General features: G+C 36.6%; 1 protein-coding gene across 29 annotated transcripts in view; it reads left to right on the top strand.

Moving 5' to 3' along the window:
* The window catches only part of LOC141459968 (uncharacterized), a 91,929-nt gene extending 71,444 nt beyond the window's left edge, over positions 1 to 20,485 (top strand). For 4 of the 29 annotated variants that reach the window (XM_074139562.1, XM_074139557.1, XM_074139576.1 and 1 more), the window contains 9 exons: positions 71 to 257; positions 1,811 to 2,038; positions 3,148 to 3,241; positions 9,795 to 9,932; positions 10,012 to 10,119; positions 12,844 to 12,972; positions 13,807 to 13,998; positions 17,661 to 17,768; positions 18,232 to 20,485. In XM_074139562.1, coding sequence (XP_073995663.1) covers positions 71 to 257; positions 1,811 to 2,038; positions 3,148 to 3,241; positions 9,795 to 9,932; positions 10,012 to 10,119; positions 12,844 to 12,972; positions 13,807 to 13,998; positions 17,661 to 17,768; positions 18,232 to 18,419 — 1,372 coding nt within the window. In that variant the 3' untranslated portion in view covers positions 18,420 to 20,485. Of the gene's footprint in view, positions 1 to 70; positions 258 to 1,810; positions 2,039 to 3,147; positions 3,242 to 9,794; positions 9,933 to 10,011; positions 10,120 to 12,843; positions 12,973 to 13,806; positions 13,999 to 17,660; positions 17,769 to 18,214 lie in introns of all 29 variants that reach the window. The other 25 variants (XM_074139559.1, XM_074139582.1, XM_074139572.1 and 22 more) reach the window with 21 other exon arrangements.
* Positions 20,486 to 20,735: the final 250 nt, after the last annotated feature.

Here is a 20,735-nt window from a genome sequence, read left to right as displayed (position 1 = left end):
AGTATTAAAATTAATATACAATAAGTATAAAGACAAAATATTACTTCATGGGAACATCACGCCTTTCTAGTGATAAAACAGAAATTAAGACAGAATATAAGAAAAAATTTCGACCTTTCTCACAATATGAGTACGTTGAGGGCAGGTTTAAACCAAAGAGAGAACCGGATGCACAAATTATTGACGAAATGCAGCCGGCCGCTGAGTCGTGGTTCGCAGAGGTGCTGGAACTGCGCAAGAAGGCTGGCGAATACAAGGTAGCTATCCACCTTCTCACTTTCTTAACTAACCTGCTTACCAGCTTGTTTGCACAGTGGGTCATTTAATGTTTGCTTCACTAACGTAGTATTATCCACAATCCAAAATTTAGAACATTATTAGAAAATAATAATTATAATGTAAGTGATGCACAGGCCAAGTGGCCCAAGGCAGCCAAGATCGATCCAGGCAACAAAAACGTTTCTTTTTTTCACGCTTCACATGAACTGTCCTAACAATCTGGTACTCAGATGTGCTTTTAAAGTCGGTGCTGTTGTCTTAAGTTTAGCAGCGCCAAGTTATTACTTTAATTTTTTGTTGATTTTCGTTAGTGCAGTAGACACTTTTTTTTTTATAAGAGACCCTTTTACAAAAATACTTGATATACACAATTTGTTAATTTGAGAATCACTTTCTGAATAATTATTCAATAGCAGTACTACTGACTGCTTTAAACTCTTCACTGCATCGTCTGATATGAAAACATTCAAACTGAATTGGACAGTAAACTTAATGGGAAACAGTCCATGCACTTCTACCATCAGCCTTTCCTGTGTTTAACCTTCCAACCAGTCAATACATTTAGAAATGTGTGGAAACAGTAGTCCATTGATCAGGAGACATTGCCGAGTGATCATCTGGCTGGATACATGTTTTCTCCTTTAATCTTGCCTAGTCTACTAAAGTAGCTTTGGCTTGGTATAAACAATTTAGTCTAGAAATGTCTCGCTCGAAAAACCGCAGCGACACTACCAGCCCTGCACAAGCTGTCCTCGCCTGCCAGCTAGGCGAGACATACCAATACCTTGCACCAAGAAGGAAAAAAAAGACAATTTGATGATACCAACTTATCCACCTTTTCATATTCTTAAATCATTATTTGCCCTTACACCCAAAATGAAAGAACATTCTTTCAGCATTCTAAATTATCTCACTTCTTATGGGACAGACGCCTATACAAACTAAAGCATAAACTTGCGGCGAGATATCGAGCCTCGTGAGTTCATAGAAGCCTCAAGAGAACCAACAAGAAGGGTCTAGAATGGATAGTTTTGGCCCAGGAATATTTCACGGTAAAAGCAGGCTGCAAGCTTAAGAGAAATACTCTTTATGTTCCGTGTAAAGATTCTGAACCTATTCCTTTGCACCCCAGACAACCCTTTATTACTAGCTTATTTTTTTCTTTCCCTGTCTCTCAGATCCTGCAAAAGGGGTTCGGCATAAACCTCATACTTAGAGATGTGTCTTTCTAAGACCATAATTTTCAGAGAGGGTCCTAATCTGGAGCCTAAGCAGATATGCTTCAAAAGATGCTGCCATGTGTTTACCTGCTTCAAAACATACCGCAGCTCCATATTACCATCTTTCTATTTACCTTCCTGCTCTAATTGTCAGGTATCGTAGTGGCCTGTCCCGAACTTGTACTGTTCAGCACGTTCCATCAGTTTGAGTGTTTTCTTTTAATTTTCCATTTTTTAAAAAATTCTTGTTATGATCTAAAATAATATAGCCGCAATAGATCTTATTTATATGACGTGCTTCTGAATGGCAGCATCGCGGCTGGGGACGAGAACTAGTGCCAGAGCACATCGCCGAGTTGTACAACAAGCAGATGGCGTTGTGGGAGCAGGTGTCACGCCGGAGCTCGCTGTCGGCGCTGTCGCTCGCCTCGTCCACTCATAGGTCTATCTCCAAGGAGGAGAAGGAACAGGAGAACAACAAAAAGTCTTCGCCCACCAAAGCGGTCTCGCACCATCAAACTAGACCCACCAGTCAAAAGGTATGCATGCATTTACCTTTTATCACTTCCTAAAACTGTATGGTTTGGCATTATTCCAAATCTTTTTAATAACAGATTGCTAATAAATTTTTATTATCAATTTTTTAAATGATTATACAAAATTAATTCATTATTGTTAACTCCTTCAAGTAATGAATAAAGAAGTTGGTGTCCTAAGGCATAGGACCTAGGTCCACAGCTGGGACCCTATCGTACCCGAATGAATAAATAAGTATTCATTATTTCAATTACTCGCTCAACTTGCGAAAAAATTTCTTCTTACATCTAAGTCACTCCTTTATGAATTGTTTAAACAATTTTGAATAATTTTTTTCTAAATTACTCTGTTTTTTGATTGGAAAAGATCGTGTGTGTGTAAAATTGTTTAAAATGGGTGCTTGCTTGCTTATAAGTTCCACATAATTTACCTTCTTCAAAGCCTAAAAATAGGTAGAAATAAATGATGTGTAATTCTACTCTGTAATGAACAGTATCTCGTACGGTTGTTGTTTTTGAGCAGACACACAATTAGACCAAAGACAAATCCTAAGAAAACATTTCTAAAATATGTTGTTTTGTCCGTCGTAGCAAGCATGTACGATATATTGTATCCCTCATCGGTTTCGAGCTTTCATCTATATCATATGTAATTAGTTCGGTTTAGAGATTTCGACTTTATTTATGTTTCCGTTTCGCACTTCACTTGCTGACTTAGCAAATGATTTAACGAAATAATGTGATTTGGAAATCTTAAAATTAAGATTTAATTCATCGGCTACAAAAAAAAAATAATAATAATTTAGCGAATACTGGATTCCAACGCGGAGATCCCGGTTTCGAATCCAGCTGCTGGCCCTTAGATTTTCTACTAAAAGGTTGCATCGGTTGTAGGATTAGGAAGATGAATTGAGGCGGATTGAGATTAGTTAGAGACGGAGAGTCTAATTAAAATTAGAGAAATTATTGCCAGAAAAGGAGGTCCTTTTCGACACTTATATCCGAGGGAAAGATGAAAAAATGGCATGGTTGCAAACTTGCAGTGAGAACAAGCGTAGCTTCTTGTTACAAGTGAATTCATTTACTTGCTTATTAAAAACTGAACTTTTCAGATCGAAAAAGTTGAAGAATTCAAGAAAGAGCCCCCGCCAAGATCTCGTATGGACAACTTCGTAAGACACCACTTGGAACGCACTACGGGAGTTGGTAAGCTTTATAGAAATATATAGTGTATTCGCTAGCGTGTACACTGTTGAGACAATGTTGTAGAGTCATCCTCAGCAAGTCTAGGCTCAAGTCTCTGTATTCTTTTCATAACACGATTAACACTAGACCAGGTGCTCTCTAATGTTATAGTTATAAGTTAAATACTATTCTACTGCCGCATATTACTGCAGCAAATACAGAATTCTTACAGCTAACTGCATGTCCGGCATACTTCTCTCATTGATGTGTTTAATAAACAGAAGTCTGTGCGTTTTTCTCCTTACAATTCAAAAATGCTTCGTAAACTCACCTGCTAAGCTTTCAACGAAAATATAGGCCATCTTTCATATAACCAATAGTTCTAAGCCCTTCTCAAGCCAGTAAGTAAAAATCACTCAAGTTTTGATCAAGTATACGTTCAGTAAATATTGTGCATATAATTTCTGAAACAAGAGGTACTCAGTTCATATATTCTGCTATGAACAATTCTTTCTAAATAAATTATCTGAAATTTGCCCCTCTACCCTGGTTTTGAACTACCCTTACCTTTTAGTGTTGTGAATATATTAACACTGTTAAGGCTTATTAGATAAAATTATCTTAAGTTTGTCTTATACATTTACTGCAGTTATAGACCTGCGAAGCTAATACGAAGGCATGTCCAGAAAGTAAGTGTACTGAGGCTCTCATGGCCGGAGGGATTTTTTTCTCGTATGTATTGTAGTACTGGGTTCGATTCCCGGTCTTAGGCTTTGGATTTTATTTAATGGTTAATAAAAGAAATTTACAGTAAAGTATGTTTGCTAGTCGCCTCCGTCCACGACACCTAATTGGTAGTTGGACGTTAAGCCCCGCCTGAAAAAATAGGCGATTACTTTACTTTTACTTTTTTACTGCAGTTATGCAGTGTGTAATCTTAAAGGTCTTTTTCTTTTGTTATTCCTCTCGACATTTGTCTATCTTCCACTTCGGCTAAAAATGAACGTAGTTAATGTGATTGATCATCTACGGAAAATAAGGTTTCACCCGTAAAATAAGGTTCCACAACTCGTTCTTGGGGTTGGCGAATGAATCTCGTTCAGGCGGCAGGGCAGAGAAATAAACGTAAATATGCAATATTTTGTTAATATTCTTTAACAAACTAACCACCAAGCGAACTAAACTTCGAATTAGTTGTTTACTAATCTTTTATTTAATAACTTTATTAAACATGGTAAATATTTGTGAGAAACGCCAAATTAAATAAAGATAAATTATTCTGCTAATAATCAACAGATATATGTTAACGATTTACTTTCGCCGTTTGTCTACAAGTTATTTTTTCAAGCAAGGGAACTAAAAAAGTGAGACTTATTATTTTCGGTTTGGCATCGTGACGGCTCTGTCTTCATTAAGAAAAATGTCGAGGGCGCACCGAAATTAATCAGTTCAGATGAAGATTTACCACCGCTGAGCGGCGGTACCTCTAATGTCTTTTCATGGGAAAAGATTAAGATGATATTGCTATAGTTACAGTTAGATACAGTTAAGTTAACAGGCACATTCTTCAACTAGGCAGGATTTTTTGTTCAAGAAACCGAAGGTTTTTTTTAAGTCATTCTACTTCAACAGGTATTTTAAAAAATGTTTCTGCTTGTCAGAATTAAGAGGTTTATAATTAGTTAAAGATAGGATTTTGGAATATTCCTGGTCTTAACTGTTTACTTAATTTATTAACTAGCAAAATAAAAATAGCTTGATAAAATTTTAGAGCTTCATATATTTTGTATCTGTGAGACTTCATTCATGGCTTCATTATGATGATTTTTTTCTTCCTTCGTTTTTGAGTAATTATGATTATTTTTTTCTCTATAGCATCTAAACTTCAAGGGTAGGGTATCTGGCGGTTTGAAGATAAAAAAAAAAAATCAGAAATTAAAATGGAAATCTGTACAGGCATTTTTTTGTGTTTACATTTTATTTTCGGGGATTCTGAAATTGTCTTGGGTGTTTTTTTTATTGGCCACCTTTTCTAGATGATCAAATATAAAAATAATTATTTTTATGAACACATATTATTTGTCACAACTTTACTCAGAAGCTAATATGATAATAGGGAGTGATTTTAACTCGCGGATAGGATTACTTAATGATTTTGAGGATATTTTCGAAAATACTTTTTTGTCAAATAGCAGAAATTAACAAGTCCTATTTGTAAATAACAGAGACAAACTCTTGTTGGATTTAATGAGTGAATCCGGTTTCTTTGTGTTCAATGGTAGAACACCAGGAGATCAGACTTTGACAGTTTTACGAAAATCAATCAACGAGGTTGTAGCGTTGTCAAACTGATTTAGTTCAATTTAAGCTATGTACATTTATTTGTAAATTTGACATAATAAATAATTCTTAATTCGCTGACCATAATTTATGTAGTTTGTCCTTCGTTAAAACTCAGTTCTTATAAAAATATTATTTCTAATTTTCCATTGCATTTTTTAATAGAGATAATTAAACCTTAAATAAGTTAAAGCCCAATTAAAGATTTTCAAGGCAAGCTTGTTTAATATTTCTTTAGCCGAGTAACATAAATTAAAAAAAGCTTATAAAAATACAATAATGTCCAATAAGAGAAAATATTTTGATAAAAGTTAATTTAAGAAATGTTAACAATGCTGCAGAGTTTTGGTCTGCAATAGCCAAGTTTAGGGTAAAATCTTTTAGTCCAGATATTCTTTCCTGTCAGGATTGGGAGAAATTTTGCAATTGTAATTTTCCTCCGAAAATTGTTGAAAGTTGTTATGTTAATGAGAAGCCAAAATATAAGAGAAGCCACCACATATATTTCACCAGCATACATCATCACACCCAACCCCTTATTAACCTCCCTACATACAGTGTTGCCCTATCACTACATCCTCCTTTCTTTATATATAAATAAAAAATAAAATAAAATAAAAAATGGCATTCTTATATGCGTATACATACATAAGATCCAAAACTACGAAAGAAAAGAATTAAAACTGTCCGGTAGGACAGTTGTATAAGGGTTGATCGTCAAAAAGTGCACGAAAAAGCGTAACGTTAAAAAACACCCAACTTTGACAATTTTTTTCTCTTTTTCTGTAAATGATAAAATTCCCAAATTTTCTCTACAATATAGGACAAATCCTCCTTTATAACAGTAATTTTTTTGCAACAACCTAGATCTAATAGATTTCGAGAAATACGTTGCTGAAAATGAGCAAAAACGGCATTTTCAGAAAATGTTCTTGTTCTTGTTGTTGTTCTTCTTCTTCTTCTTGTTTTTTTTTTTTTTTTTTTTTTGGCGCATCAACAGCTGAGTTCATTAGCGCCCGGAGCTTTTTCCAGTGCACTGCCGGCCTCCGGACAGTGTTCTCTCGTTACAGACAACACTGTCCATCACCGGACAGTGAGCTGTAAGAAGCTCCTAGGAAGAGAAAATCTAAGGGTAAGCTGCTGGATTCGAACCCGGGACCTCCGCGTGGGAGTCCAGTATGCTAACCTCATAGCTAATCCCTTCCCTCTTCTTCTTGTTGTTACCTTTTTTGTAAACCACGCAGCGCCTAAACGCTGGAACCGATTTTCATGAATGAGGTGTCATTCGATTCGGAATTTTATGTAGATGTGCCTTTTGGGGGTCTCGACGCTGTATATGCAATGGGAAAGGAGTTAGCCCCCTTTATGTAAGGCCCCCTCCAAAATTATCCTTAACAAAAACTTACAGTTTAAAAAGTTAAGTATAAGGGTTGATTAAACGCCAAAAGGTACACAAATCAGCAATTACCCATCATTTCATTAATACTTTATTGATATTATTTAAGGAATTTTACTGCATTAGTTTTCATTAATATTTTTTAAGAATTTATTAGATGACACAGACCCTTATGAAATTCCGAATCGAATGACACCTCATTCATGAAAATCGGTTCACGCGTTTAGGCGCTACGCAGTTTACAAAAAAGGTAAGAACAAGAACATCAACATTTTTTGAAAAAGCCGTTTTTGCTCATTTTCAGCAACGTATTTCTCGAAATCTATTAGATCTAGGTTGTTGCAAAAAAATTACTGTTATAAAGGAGGATTTGTCCTATATTGTAGAGAAAATTTGGGAATTTTATCATTTACAGAAAAAGAGAAAAAAATTGTCAAAATCTTTGCCTCTTTGCCTTTTAGGGAGAATTACTGTAATCGCAGTATATTTTTCTTGCTCCTCTTAAAAGGAAGTACTGAAATCGCAGTTTAATTTTGCTATTTACATACAAATACCTTCCTATTTTATTCAAAACGCTTTCTAAAAAAAATTTGTTATTGAGGATGGTTTGGGGACCGCAACTATAATCATTCTTTAAAAAGATCTCTCCAATGGTAGTTACGGTTCCGACTTAACACCTTATCAGGTTATAATAATAGAATTTCTTATTCTAAATTGTAAAAAAATCTGTAAAGCAGATATGTAACTTTGGAAAATAGACAAAAATGAAAATCTATCCAAAAGGTACAAAAATCTCCTTAACAAAAACTTACATTTTAAAATGTTAAGTATAAGGGTTGATTAAACGCCAACAGGTACACAAATCAGCAGTACCCAACATTTCATTAATACTTCAATGATATTATTTAAGTACCCAACATTTCATGAATACTTCATTGATATTATTTAAGTAATTTTACTGCATTAATTTTCATTAATATTTCTTAGAATTTATTAGATGTCACAGACCCTTATGCTGGCCAGTTCATTCATAATATTTTTTTGTTATAATTATGATAAAATGTATATTATATCTTCGTTATTAAATAGGTACTTTATTTTAACTCTATTCCAAATTATTCTTCTGATTTATCTTTAATATGCCCTTTTTTCTGAGTAGTCATATATGCATGCATGTTAAAGTGGAAAAAGACAAAGTTAGAGTCGACTATTGTTTAAATTTGAATCACGGAGGATATAAAACAATGTTTCAGTCTTGAATTCGTCTTACCGAAATATTCGTGAGCACAAATAACACACAGTTAATAACAAGTAGAGTATTCAACAATAATTATTCATTTCTCAATAATTTAATTTAGTCCCCCTAATTTTACTTATAGTAAAATACTGGAATAATTAGCTGTCCTAAAAAATGTGTATATCTTATTTATTTTATATTACATATATACAACATTGTGGGAAGAACACCTACATTGAGAATGTAATTGAAGAAAACTTTATTATTTGCGATAAAGCCAGATTAATTATTATCTATTATTATAAACGTTTGACTGCTACATAAAATAACAATTACTTTAATCGAAGAATGAACTTAAACCGACGATTTTTATTTAAAAATAAATAAATAAAATAAAATCATTGATTTATGTTGGTGTAAGCATTTTTTAAAAAAGTTTATGAATTTTTTAGCCTCATATTTTTTTTATTTCATTTTTTATAACGTTTTCTTTTTAACCTGTAATTAATAGTTTGATTATTATAGCTAAATAGATATTACAGTCAATTAATTTAAGTTAAATGGTGTGCTAGTTGAACAAATATTTGTAGATGAAAGTGGCCAGCATAAGGGTCTGTGACATCTAATAAATTCTAAAAAATATTAATGAAAATTAATGCAGTAAAATTACTTAAATAATATCAATGAAGTATTCATGAAATGTTGGGTACTGCTGATTTGTGTACCTTTTGGCGTTTAATCAACCCTTATACTTAACATTTTAAACTGTAAGTTTTTGTTAAGGAGTCTCTTAACAAGTGATAAAGCATCCCTCTTTTTACACTTTACTTTAATGACAATGTCTCTCTATACCCTATTTGGATTCTACTTCAAACAGGTACGACTGGTAGGGATGTTCAGAACACGATTTGCTAATTTTCTTAGTTAATTTAAAAAATCCGGCACATAGACGCGGAGATGTCTCTCACTAGAGCTTCTTTCGGACAATGCTGTCGCTCTCATCTCTTCCACCGGTCAGGTTACTCCGTTTTAAGATTAAAGTTGACCCTCTGGATTCATCTGCTGGCCATTAACATCTTTATGGCTTCAAAATAAATAAAATTGTTACTTTCTTTCTCCCTCTCTCTAATACAAATCTTTTAGCCTCTAACATTGAGCCCTATTGCATTATTTCAAATACAATAAATTTTTTTTTTTCAGTTCAATAAATTCCCTTTACTTATTTCCATTTTTCTTTAAATTAAATTTCTTTAACCTTGATCGGGTAATAGAGTGCAACTTATTTCCCATGCTCATATCATGCTTTTTTAAGTTTTTGAACTAGACCAGCGTAGCCCATGTAGAATTGGGGCCTTTGTACTTCAAGTTAAAAATGATTTTAACGGGAAAAGCTTCGAAGCTTCTAGATTCAACTCGGCCATCTTTTAAACTGCACAGAATTTATTATTATCGGATATTTGCATAAATGGAATTAAATAGAAGTATTAGCAAACGTACAAAGTACGCTATAGCATTGTCTAGAGGAGAAAAACACAGATTTTTGTTACTCTCTAAAAGTTTACGACAATGTTAGCGTTAGTTCATGCATGTACACCTGCCAGGTGTGAAGCAAGTGCATGTTGCAGGCGAAGAAGGCATATTGCACTCGCCAACCAGGGAGAAGCTAGAGCCGGTCATTCCACGCAGGAAGGATGCAGTTATTGAAATTAACAAAAGTCCGCAGAAAACTCATCATATAGGTCAGTTGCCCATGATGTTCTAACCGCTCAGGATGAGTATGTTTTTGTTGAAGGAAGACAAAGATTTTTGTCTGTGCAGGTCGCTCGCAATCGGCGGGGCCCAATACCGGCGCTCAAGAGAATAGGTCCCCTAAGCGAGCTGCTAGAATGGTGCAGGCCAAGTCTGGAGAGAAGCGAGCGCGCCCAAGTAAGTGACTCCATAGATATAACCTCTATATCTCCTAAACATAACCCTTGGTTTACATGTTTGATGTTTGTGCAGTGTGGGCGGCTTGTGTGAGTGTATGTCGAAATAGAGTTCACATTGGCCTTCGAGTGTATGAGTCAGAGCCGACTGAATGGCCGGGCCCTACTTTGGTACACATACACCACTTACTCTGACTGGAATTCTTAAACTTCTAACAAAAGTCCTGAACTCTGCTTTTTTGTGTGTATGTTTTTTATCTAATTGTCAAACGTTTCGACACGAATGTGTGTGCTTTTGTAATTTGTGGAAATCAGGGGTTGTGACTCATCAATAACTCTGATATGATATGCAGGTGTGCTTAGTGAAGAGATTATTCTCAATTGTTGTTACAGTCAGCTGCCTTCTTGATTACGTTTTGGTGATGTATTAACATGTTTGGTTTAAGTTACTATACTAAGAACGAATGCGTAAAACCTTAAAAAAGATGTGAGAAGCAGGGGCAGGACCTTCACAGTAAACAAACCAACTTAACATTCATTATATATTAACTGCAACGACTGCCCAGCTGTGTATACTGGACATATTTCGCAGAATTTTTAACGAAATAAAACAACAGGAGAGAATCATTCATTACAAAAAACGAAACACACTTTTAGCACAGTTCTGAGATTATTCTACACAATGCTGAGATTGTTCTACCTACTTCTTGCAGCGTTCTGTATAGCCCAGTCGAGGTTCCACCCCAAGTTCTCTCCTTTGTAAGTTACTCCAGTATGATTGTGATTTGAAACTGCTTATGCTTGAAATAAGTTCTGATAGAACACCAAGTCGACCCCCATTCGAGGCTCCACAATACTAGGAGAATGATCCAAATGAGAAGATTATTAGGTTAAAGCAAGTTTAAGCAGAAAACCAGGACAACCCTCTCAAGAATCCGCCCTAAGGCTTTTATATGCTATTAAGTTCAAAATGAGTATAATTAAATGCGCTAAAGATACACCATGTTCAACACTTGTACACCAGAACGACCCAAGTTGAGCTTCCGCTTCATATAGTAGAAAATAGCTTACTACGGTTGAACATAAGATGGTCACAATCGAAGCTCCCACTTCATGTTGACTCTTTTTCTAATTATGCCAAAAATTATGGTGATTATTCTACTGTGGTAAACCAAATGCTGTTAGAATATTAAGAACACCCCTACTTGAGGCTTCAAATTACCTTTTATTACCAAATAAACTCTTTTTTCAACAAATTTATTTTTGTTCAAATCAATTAAACCTAATTAGAGTGAACACATTATCATAATTTCAAATTATTGAAATGATTTTCTGTAACATGGAACTTTTTTAGAATCCTAATTCTGGCCTCTTAATGAGTAGCTAGGAATAATACCTTTCTTTTACTGAACCAACTTGCTTCTTCATTATAAGTAATTAGGAAACATTAATTTTACGTGAAAAATCTCATTATGAGTAATGGGGACAATATTTGAAGTTACCTTGAACCGCTTTGCTACCTCATTAGATGTCACTGAACTAAATTTCCCCTTTATAACAAGCGGGTTTAATGTTCAAGGAATCTTCCAATGTGGAAGCACCTGCCTTTCTCTAAAGTGCTCTTAATAGAGCTTTCATTAAAATGTTTCAAACAATAGTTATAGGCCTGAAAATTTTTAAATTGGGACACCAATTTTAAAACAAATGTTTAGAACGGTTTTCGAGAAAATCCATAGAAACTAATCAATTGATTCAGTAAATTCCGATTGACCAAAACTATCTTGACCAAAACCTTATCGTGGCGTCTTTATTGACATCTAAGCACCTCAGACGGTCATGGGCCAATGAGATATGTCTGATTAAATAAATAATGTATTTTTTGATTTGTATGAATGTTTAAATAAAGACAATTATTATTATTGACATCTAAGCAAAATATTAGATTTGAACTTCCTGGGTAAGAAAAAGCAATCATTAAATCTAATAATTTTAGTGACAAAATTCGTTTTATTAATGTAGGAAAAGATGCCCCGGTAGCCGAGTGGTTAGAGGCGAGGCCCGCAAAGCTAATATGTGTTGTGTAGTACTGGGTTCGATTACCGATCTTGGCCTTGGATTTTATTTAACGGTAAATGGTTAATAAAATGAATTTACAATACAGTACGTTTGCTAGTCATCTCCGTCTACGACACCTAAATTGTAGTTGGTAAAGCCCGTCTGAAAAAAAATAGGCAATACTTTACTTTTTATAGTGGAGCAAGGCAATACTTCTAACAGAGACAGTTTTGCTGTTCGAGATACGGTTGATTATGTATGTTCTATTTTAATTTGAATTCTACCATTGCTGCCTTTTTTTTTTTATTTTGTTTAATAGAATAAACTAAAACTTTTATACTGGCTTGAAGGAATACAGCTTAATAGTCATCCAAATCTGCAAATCTGTAGTTATTTAAAAAAACAAAAAAAAAACAGACCAATTTCTACAAACCACTTCTTCATACCCTCAGGAAAACTCAATTAAAAAAAAATTATAATAATTTGAGATGTCGCAGTATGTGGTGTTGGCAGCTGAAAGGGAAGGAAAGGGCTTTATGCAGAGCCTGTCCTGTCCTGTCCTGTTCTGCCCCACAGAACAATTATGCAGTAACCGTCCTTTGTCATTTAAATGTACTTAAGCAACATAGTGTCAGCAGTGGTTATAGTGTATTGTGTGTTTTTGCTCTAGCCACCCTCGATACCGCGCCTCCCCGAACCAAACCTCAGACAGGTTGTGTCAAAGTGGCGCCACCTAACGACTCGAGCCACCTCACGGGCCTTATACCTAACCAATCTACAATGACCGCACTCTCCAACCGTAAGTACAGGCTGTAGGATTTTTTTTTGTCTAATTCTCTACTTTTTTCCTCTTTGTAATGTATTTCTGTTTTATCATTTTCTTGAAAAACATTTCTAAAAGTGTAAATAGAAAGAACAAATTGTCCGCCTTCATTATTCAGTTCAAATTCAGTGAGGAATAAAACTACTTTAGAACGCGTCGGGGAATGGCCAGTAAAACTGCGACATCGGACCCCACGGTCCTGTCTATTTGATCCGACTCTGCATCAGAAGAGAGTCTCTGCTGAGTATTTGAAGGCATCTGAAGAGCCGAACAGTTATCCGTTCACGCCTTGCACACCGATGCTGTGGCGTTCACGCTCTTGCACAAACTAGGTTGGCCTCACTATAGGGCTTGCTAATTTGTTCGCCTGCCTCTTGTAGGGGATTTCTGTTCCCACCCTTCCTCGGGAACCAGTTTGCCTTTGATCTCTAGACGAGGGAAATTCTCGTCAACATTTTGCCCACCCATCTTGCACTGACGACAGAAACACCGATAGGGTTTCTTTGAATTGTATACGCTAACTGCGCTGGGAGAGCTAGCACATCATGCTGGCCTCTAAAGCACCGCTTTGCTTCGGTACTATATCGCTTTGTTTTGAGGGAATATTGAACCAAATGAAAATTGAATAAGAATTGCAACTTTGAAGGGCAAGTGTAAATTAGAACTTTGAGAAGTTGCAGATAGAGAAAGTGGTATGTTTAGAAATTGATTTGTAAAAATATTTGATGGTTTAAACGATTTTAAACCCTCAAAAAGCATGAAAGTTGTGCCAGACCGAACTGTGGATGAGCTGCTATTTTGTTTGTGTAGGGGAGAAGAGCGAGGATACGGAACCTGAGGCTAGCGAATCTGAGCGCATGGAGCCGGTGGTCAAGTCACCGCCCGAGCCGACGAGAGTCAAGAGTCCCGAGCAGATTTTGATGAGGTCTCCGGAGCCGGTTAACTGGACAGTACCGCTCGACACTGGCAAGACATTTACCGTCACCCAAAACGTCGTCCAGGGTTAGTTCTCTTAGCCAACATACCTTCTTCATATAGTCATTCAAACTAGCTCTGATACAGCTATATAGCTGCCTTCTAAATATTTAAGTTGCATGCTGCAAATTCCAAGCTTTAGCCAGTCAATTGGGCTAACACTAACTTCATTATAGCTTAAGCTATGAAATAGGATTCAGTCAAGCGACCTTTCTTTACTGCAGTAGGAGATTCTAATCAATGCTATTTCTTTCAGAAAACTGAAGGAATTTGAGACCAAGATCAGATCCTCTACTCGGGCGCTTAGTCAAACAGTGACAAAAAATTCAAAGACCGGTTTTGGGGGGAAATATTTATAATTGATGAAAAGTAGTCAGTCAGCAAAGCCGGCAGCTGTGAACTCTACAGCCTTTATGATGCAAAAGCTCTCTATGGCTGAACGTCTACAGGGGCAAAACTTTAAACTTTGACGCTACTTGTGAAACTCGTGAATTTGCAAGGGGGTAACAATCGCGGCATAAATTATATAAATTGAATGTAACAAAACAAAAGTTATTCCTTTTTTTGAGACAAAACTATATTCTTGTACGATCCACATCAGACAAGACGACAGAATATTTTTCAACGTCTTACATTCATTTTATTGTTAAGACCGTTGAATTGTGATTAGTGATTTAAAAAAATGTGTGAGGACGAATACAAGCAAGTTTATCTGTAATTTTCTAGTGTTACAAGTTACAATGGAGCGTATTTTTATCTTATATAAATAGCGGTGCGGTGCTAAATCTAATGGTACCCATACAGGGTCTGTATTTTAAGTAATGAGAATAAGTCCACAAAAAATAATTTATTAGAGATATCGCTACAAAACTTTAGTAGTCTTCAAAATATGCTCCTTGAGCATGAACACACTTCTGCAGGCGACGTTTCCACGCTTCGTACGCTCCCTGAAAGTCACCAACCGAAACATCCTTCAGAGCATGCGTGCGAGCCCTTTTGACATCATCCAGGGTCCCGTGGTGGCGCCCTTTGAGGGCGGTTTTCACTTTGGGGAAGAGGAAAAAGTCTGCTGGGGCAAGGTCGGGGCTGTAGGGAGGCTGTGGAATTGTTACGATGCCATTTTTTGTCAAGTGATCGGTAACCACGAAGCAGGTGTGAGATGGCGCATTGATGTGGTGGAGCTTCCAATTGGCGGAAATTCCTGGTCTCACTCGGTTGATCCGTCGCTTCAATCTTTTTAACACTTCCACGTAGAAGGCACCATTGACTGTCTGTCCTTCGGGCACAAATACCGAGTGGACAACACCGTTCTTGTCAAAGAAGACAATATTGCTTTCATTCTCGATTTGGACATGCGAGCTTTCTTCTGTCGAGGCGATTGCGGAGTGTGCCATTCGTTGCTCTGACGTTTTGTCTCGGGGTCGTACTGAAAGAACCAACTTTCATCCCCGGTAATGACGTCAAAAAAATGAGGGTCTTCTTCAATGCGTTCCAAAAGATCTTTTGAAACGGCCTCACGGTTTTGCTTTTGAACGTCCGTTAAAACTTTCGGCACGAGTTTGGCGCAAATCTTTCTCATCCCAAGATCCTCACTGATGATTTTGTGCACAACCATTTTATCCATTCCTAGCTGTTCTGCGATCATGCGAACACTTGAACTCCGGTCCGTGTTCAGCAAATGTCGCACACGTTGTACGTTTTCTGCGGTTCTTGATGTTGACGGGCGACCTGCACGGGGCTCGTCCTCCACGCTCTCCCGGCCTTCTTTAAACATTTTGTGCCATCTAAAAACTTGAGCTTGCGATAAGCTTTCCCTGCCGTACGCTTGCTGAATCATTTCCAGCGTTGATGCACCTGATTTTCCAAGGCGAACGCAAGATTTGATTGCGTAACGCTGTTCAATGCTTTGTTGCATTTTGAACTTGCACACACTTTTTTGAAGACGTCTACGCCACGCGTGATCCTGCCTCAACCAAAGCCAGCTGGCGACTGCGGAGTGAAGCGTTATTAAGGTCGAAGGCCCCACTACCGACTCCAACTGGTCGGAGCGTCAGGACAAAAATATTCTCATTACTTAAAATACAAACCCTGTATATTTTATTTATCATTCCTACATTCGATAAAAACCTTCACATATAAATTGAAGCTTTGTATAAATATTAAAAAACGGAAACTGCCAATAAAACAAGTATTGGGAGCAGAATGATGTGAAAGATGACATTGTATATTCCGAAACAAATGCACTACCCCTCTTCAACTATACCCTGAGACTGCATTACAACTAGATAAAGAAAGTTATGGCAATGCCGCAGCACCGTTTCCCAAGAATAGTAGCTCAAGAAATAATTAATAAGAAAATATATTGGTATAAGGATTGCCAAGAGTTATGTAATCAATATGGATTGTCAATGTTTAATTATAATATAAATTGTAATAATCTAGATTCATTTGAAAACTTTTTAGAACGAGTAAATCTAGAATTTAAACAAAACTTAATGTGCAACGCTAATTAGTCAAGATTTCATACTCTGTATAAACGTCTAGATACTAATTTACTTGAAAATCAATCAATCAGTAAACCTAGTATTTTTCTTAATATTGGGAAATAAGTCGTTTTCCGAGTGATTTTTCTAAGAAATATCAAATGTTAAGAGCTTTAGATGTTCTCAAGCATACACAAAATGGCTTAAAATTAATTTTACATCTGTTACAAACAAGAAGATTTAATAATTATTTGGTAATTTTGGGAGAGCTGCGTTTAATTACCAAAAAAATTGGAAACCTCTTGCCACATATTTAAGTGATCAATATCTTTTGTGTAAAGGATCAAACTTATTCCTTAATTTATCAAATAATGTACTTTACTCAACTTGTGAAGCATGTACTGTGCCTTCAAAGGTGCCTCCTGGCTCGCAAGCCAGGTTATCCAGGAGGCTATCGACTGCTCTCTGTATCTGATGAGGCACCTTGATGAAGCACTAGTGGCAGCCATTAGTTGTGTAAGTAAAGTTTTTTTTTTAGTAAAAGGACAAGAAAAACTTTACAATATGTTTTTTTTGGTTGCAATAAAACACTATTATTATTATTTTTTTTTTTTTGCGCATCAACAGCTGAGGTTATTAGCGCCCGGAGCTTTTTCCAGTGCACTGCCGGCCTCCGGACAGTGTTCTCTCGTTACAGACAACACTGTCCATCACCGGACAGGGAGCTGTAAGAAGCTTCTAGGAAGAGAAAATCTAAGGGTCAGCAGCTGGATTCGAACCCGGGACCTCCGCGTGGGAGTCCAGTACGCTAACCGCATAGCTAATCCCTTTCCTTATTATTATTATTATTATGTGAAAGATGTGTTGGGACTTTTTTTTTCTGTCTTGTAAAAAAAAAATTATTCCTTACGGATTAGTTAAGATTAGTGATTACCACCCAGTAAAATTTTAACTGTCTACCAGACAGTTTTAATAATTGATTTCAGCCATAAATTACTTAAAATGGTCGGGAAAATTGATGCCAATCTAACATCTTTACTCTCAAGATGTGTTTTTTTTTTTTGTGGATAAGGGGTTAGGCAGCGAAATAAACTACTGCATTGGGTGGTAAAGCTTCTCGGTCTGCTGTTGAGTAGAATTAGGGCCCTGGCACTGAGAAAATAGTGAGTTTATGAATTTCCTTCACCAAGCTGTTATTTGTTGCAGGTGACGTGCACTGTCGCGCCCAGAGCGAAAGCAAGATGCGCAGCGAAAGCAGAGTGGCGCCGCCAGCACCTCCCCAGTCCGCGCCGCCTCAGCTGCCTGATCCTCTAGGTACACTTACTGTTCTGCCGCTCTTTAAACTTTATTTTACACGATTTTACCTAGTGCTGTCATAAACTGTTTTTTATGTTAAAACCAGCAAGTAAATTTCAATCATTTCACCTGATTGAATTGAAAATAAACTTTTATTTGGCAACAATATAATGAAGGTAGCTTACAGAACTCTCTTCTAGTCATTTTGTGACCTAATTCTAGCAATATGTGGCCAAATTTAAGAGACACCTTCTTTGCATTCTGCTACTACAATGGTATAGCAAGAGAGAGGTTTCTCATAATAGAAGTTGAAACAGTCAAGGCGTTGAGATTTAAGTTCAACTGATCTCTTTTAAAGTAAGGTTAGCTTTCATTAGCTTTCTCAGTTTTTATGCCAGCACTAGAAATTTGGAGATTGTAGGTGTGGTTTTACCAAATTCTCACTAAGTTTGTTATTTAACTAGAGTATTTGAACGACTAGGAATAGAGGCGAGCACACTGGAGACGTCCACCTGCCTGGACGAGCCTTCGTTCTCATTTGACGCAGCTCCAACTCAAGATCAGAAACCACCTAACTGTTCAGACATTATGGAGAAGGCGCATAACCGATTCGACCAATTCTGGGGCACCACGGCACAGGATAATCAGGACAAGACAGAAAACGTTTAAAATTTAATTTTGATGGTTTGACCCCAAAAAGAATTTTACTAAATATCTAGTCTGCTATCTATTACTTTACAAGTTTGAACTGACCTCACAAGCTGCTGCATCTTTTAATTCCCGACGTTCCCTCATAAAATCCTCCTTGGCAAAGAACTGCTCTGCTAGTTTTTTTTTTTAATCAGTCACTTATTTACGAACCTACTTTCTCCTTAACAAAGTTTATTCATTCACAAACATTTTTCAATCGTTTACTTTCTCATGGCTATACAAGCTTCATCAACTTTCAATTAGATACAGAAATATTCAGTCACATTTGGCTTGCAGTTTATATACTTAATCGAAAAATTTATTTTAACAGTCTTTCTTCTCTGATAAGCAGAGTTATTTTCCCCATTGTCAATACTCTAACTATGTTGACTGTACAGTTCAGGTATTCAATGATGAATGAGCCAAGCAGGCTGGTCCCTGCTTTATCTCGGTTTTGTCTCCACTTTGCCGGATTGTGATTGGAAACGACTACACTGCTGGAAAATTTTAGAAAGTGGTCGGTGGCAGGTGACTCCTCGTGTATCCTAAGTACTGCAATCCTAAAAAAGCCTTATTACTGGTATCTTTTAGGTCAAAAGAAACCTCCACTTTTCATTCCAGGTTCAGCAGTCGTTTTTGTGTTATGGTTTCCTCTAGTCTCAAAGTGCAAAGGTCTTATATTGCAAACGATTGCACTGATCACCAATTCCCCGTCTCCTCATCCTATCGCAATTCGAGACTCTGCGGCCATTAACCGGCGGCACCCTTGGACATTCTATTGGCCTAGTCCGACATTCACTAGTTGGATGGACTTGTATTTATATGCTGGGACTAAGTAACTACTTCTCCTGCTCAAAAAGTCTTAAGTCCGTAGACAGCAGTGTATCTCCTGGAATACCTGCCGTGCCAGCCTCTTGGGATCGCCCAGAACATGCCTGACAACCGCCCGAGAAGCCCCCTTCCAACATCGGCCCCAATTCAGTTAACAAAAGATACAGACTAGAAACGAGCCTCAAAAGAGGAATTCCGCAATCGCCTGAGAATTGTATCTACTCCTTCCTGTCTCGGATTAAATCTCAGTCCGTCAGATATCGAAGGAGACATACAACTGTGCCGAAACTTTTACTGATCCAAGAACTTAAGAAATTGAATACAAAATAAACTGACATAATAAGCTAAAGTAGAAAGCACGAAAGCACATGTGTGATTGTGCAGTTTACTGTGATCTGAACTGTACGGTGTGGCAAACTTTAATGCAGCCAAACTTTGAGCTTACTTCTTTCCGAAATTTATGAGCAGCCAACAATAGCGTTATACTTAAAGATAAAAAATTAATACAGACCTCACGAACAAAGCCGACAGCTAAATAAAAAGAACTAATCGGTATAATGGAATTGTGTTTTATATAAAACCTTTTTAACATTGTCTAAGATCAAAATTTTGATTAATTATTGCTTTATAATTTGTAAGTTATTTGCTTTGTCTAGGGTGTCCGTGAGCCCATAACCTTACTACCAGTGTAGTTATAATTACTGCAAACTTAGGTATATACCGTAGTTAGGATTTAATGAATCAAATACTAAAAAATGAAATGTGTTTGGAGGCCTTCAACCTATTTGACGGTAGGTAGTACTTTCCTTGAGAATGGTGGGTACAATAATACTCGGTGCATGCCAGTTCGCTCCGCACGTGAGTAAGCAAGCCTAAAAATAAACTTTTTAGAATATTAAAAAAAAATAAAAATAAAAATCTTTAGACTGATCCTACAAATAAATGTTAAACAATTGGTCTGAAAGCAAATCTGTAAGAGTGAAAGTGTAAGATGCGCGGAGAGTTCATAGTGTTAGTTTTTCCCGCTAGTGTTTGCGCAGAGCAAAGCTCAGCTGTGTCCTTGTCTTATTCTAATCCCACTTTGGAATATTCTAAACCAAAATATATTTGCAAAATGCTAACCGACAGAGTTGGGTAGGACATGTGAGCCTCGTGTGCTCTAATGTACGTATATGTAGCCTGTCCCAGACTATATTCAACTCGGAACTATTGCCTCAACAAGTCGACTGCCAATTTGCTGGAACTAATCACGCTCAGTTCCATCTGATCAAATACATAATATAAATCAGTAGGGGCGTAGCTAGAAATTTATTTCTAGGAGAATTATGTGTATGAATGAACAGTTTATTTTTATTTATTTATTTTTTTGAAATTTATGTAACGAATAAGTATAACCCAATTTATTTTCAATCTAAAACATATTTTCACCACTTTTCTGCCAACTATTCATCTTTCCTCTTGTAA

The sequence above is a fragment of the Rhodnius prolixus genome, unplaced genomic scaffold (genome assembly GCF_049639745.1).
Source record: "Rhodnius prolixus isolate KJV_2025 unplaced genomic scaffold, Rpr scaffold_35, whole genome shotgun sequence".
Classification (NCBI taxonomy): Eukaryota; Metazoa; Arthropoda; class Insecta; order Hemiptera; family Reduviidae; genus Rhodnius; species Rhodnius prolixus.
Note: the sequence above shows the minus strand (reverse complement) of the source record. Positions and strands in the feature narration are given on the sequence as shown.